This window comes from Marmota marmota, unplaced genomic scaffold (genome assembly GCF_001458135.2).
Source record: "Marmota marmota marmota unplaced genomic scaffold, marMar, whole genome shotgun sequence".
In the NCBI taxonomy this organism is placed as follows: domain Eukaryota; kingdom Metazoa; phylum Chordata; class Mammalia; order Rodentia; family Sciuridae; genus Marmota; species Marmota marmota.
Window position 1 is genome coordinate 1 of NW_026007866.1, and position 3,131 is coordinate 3,131.

General features: G+C 34.9%; 1 protein-coding gene across 1 annotated transcript; it reads left to right on the forward strand.

Annotated features, from left to right (window-relative positions):
• The first annotated feature begins 1,660 nt into the window (after positions 1–1,660).
• On the forward strand, positions 1,661–2,621 carry LOC107134689 (olfactory receptor 14J1-like). The gene is given in 2 exon segments (XM_015476751.1): positions 1,661–2,407; positions 2,409–2,621. Coding segments are annotated over 2 exon segments (960 nt in total).
• The last annotated feature ends 510 nt before the right edge of the window (positions 2,622–3,131 follow it).

Sequence of the window (3,131 nt, forward strand, 5' to 3'; positions counted from 1 at the left end):
AACATTAAGTATGGTTAATCATGCTGTTTATAATTTTATCAGTACAGGGCAAAATGGAACAATAAAACAGAACTTGGACTAGAGAAATTCTGTTAAAAGTATAACTTCACACTTAATTTTCTCTGCTATTATGTGGTATGAAATGTTAACAGAAATCAATAAGTTTGAGGACACTATAGGTAGATTAAATTAAATTTGGAATTCATGTTCACAGAGTAAGATAAAAGAGGCTTTCAACTGTGACAACTAAAACAAGCTTAAAATATTTAGTTAATTTAACAGCCATTTTCATTATAGTCTAAAAGTAGCAGAACATAGAAATAGGATCCTTAGATGCATTCTTTTTGAAAGAGAAGTTTCATGAAACAGAGGCAGCAGAAGTCTGGGTGGTCAGCAGGAGAGATTGGCATTAGATGGTTTAATAAAAGACTGATAAGGAATGGGGAGGGAGTGCTCACCACAAGTTTTTGGATTCTCCCAGATATATCTAAGGTGAATTTCATGTGTGTGTGTGTGTGTGTGCGCACACACACACACACACACACTCAGTGAGATTTCATGTGGTTTAGAATAAAGTCCAAAAAAACTAATACAGCAATTTCTTCAGTTGTTGCATAGAACTAAGATATGAAAGGAAAAATGTGCAGGAATATAAAAGAATCATTAGTAATGTCTCATCAGTCCTCACATACCAATGTGCATTTTGTTAAGGGGAGAAAGAATGCTTGGATAGTTCCATCTCATAAAGATCAAAAGCCCGGGTCATGAACCCAAACTTGGTTTATCCCTTCTCTGAAATGAACACTGCTTTATTCCACAAATCTCTTTCTGAAGATGTGTATTAGAGTATTTTTCCTTCCATGTTTAAAAACCACCTCAGGGCATTCAGTCTTTTTCTTTACAAGTGTCTTTGCTTGTAGTAAGTGATCAATAACTATTTGATAGCTTCAACAAATTCAATAAAATGAAGATATAAATAGAATTTGTTAGAATCAGAAAATATCTCATGTAATCAAATTAGACACTTAATCTGTGAGTGGTATTTAAGTATTTACTTTGTAAAAGTATTTTTGCTCTTGATTTCAACATGTCCATTAGATACAATATTAATTGGAAGAGCAATAACACTGTCCATTTTGGTTCTTGGCTTCTCATTGTAATGACCATATTGTTTGCTAGAACGAAAACAGGGATCACCGGTCCACAACAAGCCCATGTTTTAATTTCCAAAATTTCCTCTAAAAAGGGGCATTTCATCTACTAAAATAAGCCAATGTGCTCAAATATACCTTATCCACAATTCAAAAACTCCTAAGAGCTCATTATTGTGTTTCTTTTGGTGAAAAACAAAGCAAAAGGTTTCACCTGTGACAATGGAATAGCATTTATCCCTGGGGCAAACACAATGACTTTTTCTTGATAGGACCTGTTTTGTATTCTAACTACTAGTTTACTAGGGTAAACGGTAAGCTCTATTTACTTAAGAAACATGTGTTATCACCTTTGATTTCCCAACACCTAGGACACAGCTGATAAATAACAGGTCCTTAAATGATTGAAATAAACAATGATGAACAGATTAATAATTATTTTAGTGTCTTTCTATTACATTACCCATATTCTTTTATTTTCCAGCTGCTACCAGATTTGCATTTTCCAAATGATTATGACAAACATAACCATGAGGAATGGATTCCTACTCTTGGGGTTTTCTGATGATCGCGAGCTGCAGATCTTGTATGCTTTGCTCTTCTTGGTGTTGTACCTAGTGGCTTTGACAGGAAACTTCATCATTATCACCATCACAACACTGGACAAGCACCTCCAATCTCCATTGTATTACTTCTTGAAGCAACTTTCCCTTCTGGACCTCTCCTTCATTTCTGTCACAGTCCCCCAGGCCATTGACAATTCACTGATGGATGATAACTACGTTTCATATGGCCAGTGCATACTGCAGGTTTTCTTCTTCACATCTTTGGCCTGGACTGAGGTAGCTATTCTTACAGTCATGTCTTATGACCGTTATACAGCCATTTGCTTCCCACTGCACTATGAGGTCATCATGGATCCCAGAAATTGTCAGTGGGCTATGATAGCTGTGTGGGTGAGTGGAGGCATCTCAGGAATCTTATACACAGCAGCCACATTTTCTATCACATTCTGTAGGGTGAAAATAATCCATCAATTTTTCTGTGATGTCCCCCAATTACTGAAGCTCTCCTGTTCCAATGATTACCTAGGAGTGATTGCAGTAGCTGCTTTCATGTCTGTGGTAGCTTTAGCCTGCTTTGTCTCCATTGCATTCTCCTATGTTCACATATTCTCCACAGTTCTAAGAATACCCTCTGCTGAAGGCCACTCTAAGGTATTCTCCACCTGCCTGCTCCACCTCTTTGTTGTCTCATTTTTTTCTCTCTACAGGCATCTGTGCATATCTAAAACCAACTTCAGATTCTCCATCTGCATTTGACTTTATGGTATCTATCTTTCACACAGTGATACCCCCAACACTCAACCCTATTATCTATAGTCTGAGGAATGAGGCAATGAAGGGTGCGCTAAGAAACTTACTTTTGGACAGAGAATTCTCTGGGAAAAATACACTTTTGTCCTGTTGATAGTGGTTCTTCAATATTACATGCAGGGAATATTTTTGGTAATTGGATCCATCAATATGTAAAGTTTATGAAGAAATAGCATTACTTTCTATAGATAAACCATGTAAAATAATCATCATCATTTAAGAAACTTTTTTCCTAATTTATTGAACATTGTATTCATTGAAATATTTTTTTAATTAAGAAAAATTGTAAACACATATGACCTTGTAATATAGGTCCACTACTTCTTTTTTCATCCCAGTACATATACACACAAACACATACTTACACAGACACACTAACAATCATAGCATGTTTTAAACACTTTTGTATAAATGATATTACAACAATAAAAATAAAAAGTGATAATATTTACCCACGGTTTCACCCACCAAACAAGTCAACTATTTTCATTTTAATCTATTTAAGTTTAAATATTCATCTTAATTTTTATCTTAATATATACCAATTTTGCATATTGGTTTAAATTTATAGGCGATTACTATGTTTAACCACATAGTTTTACTA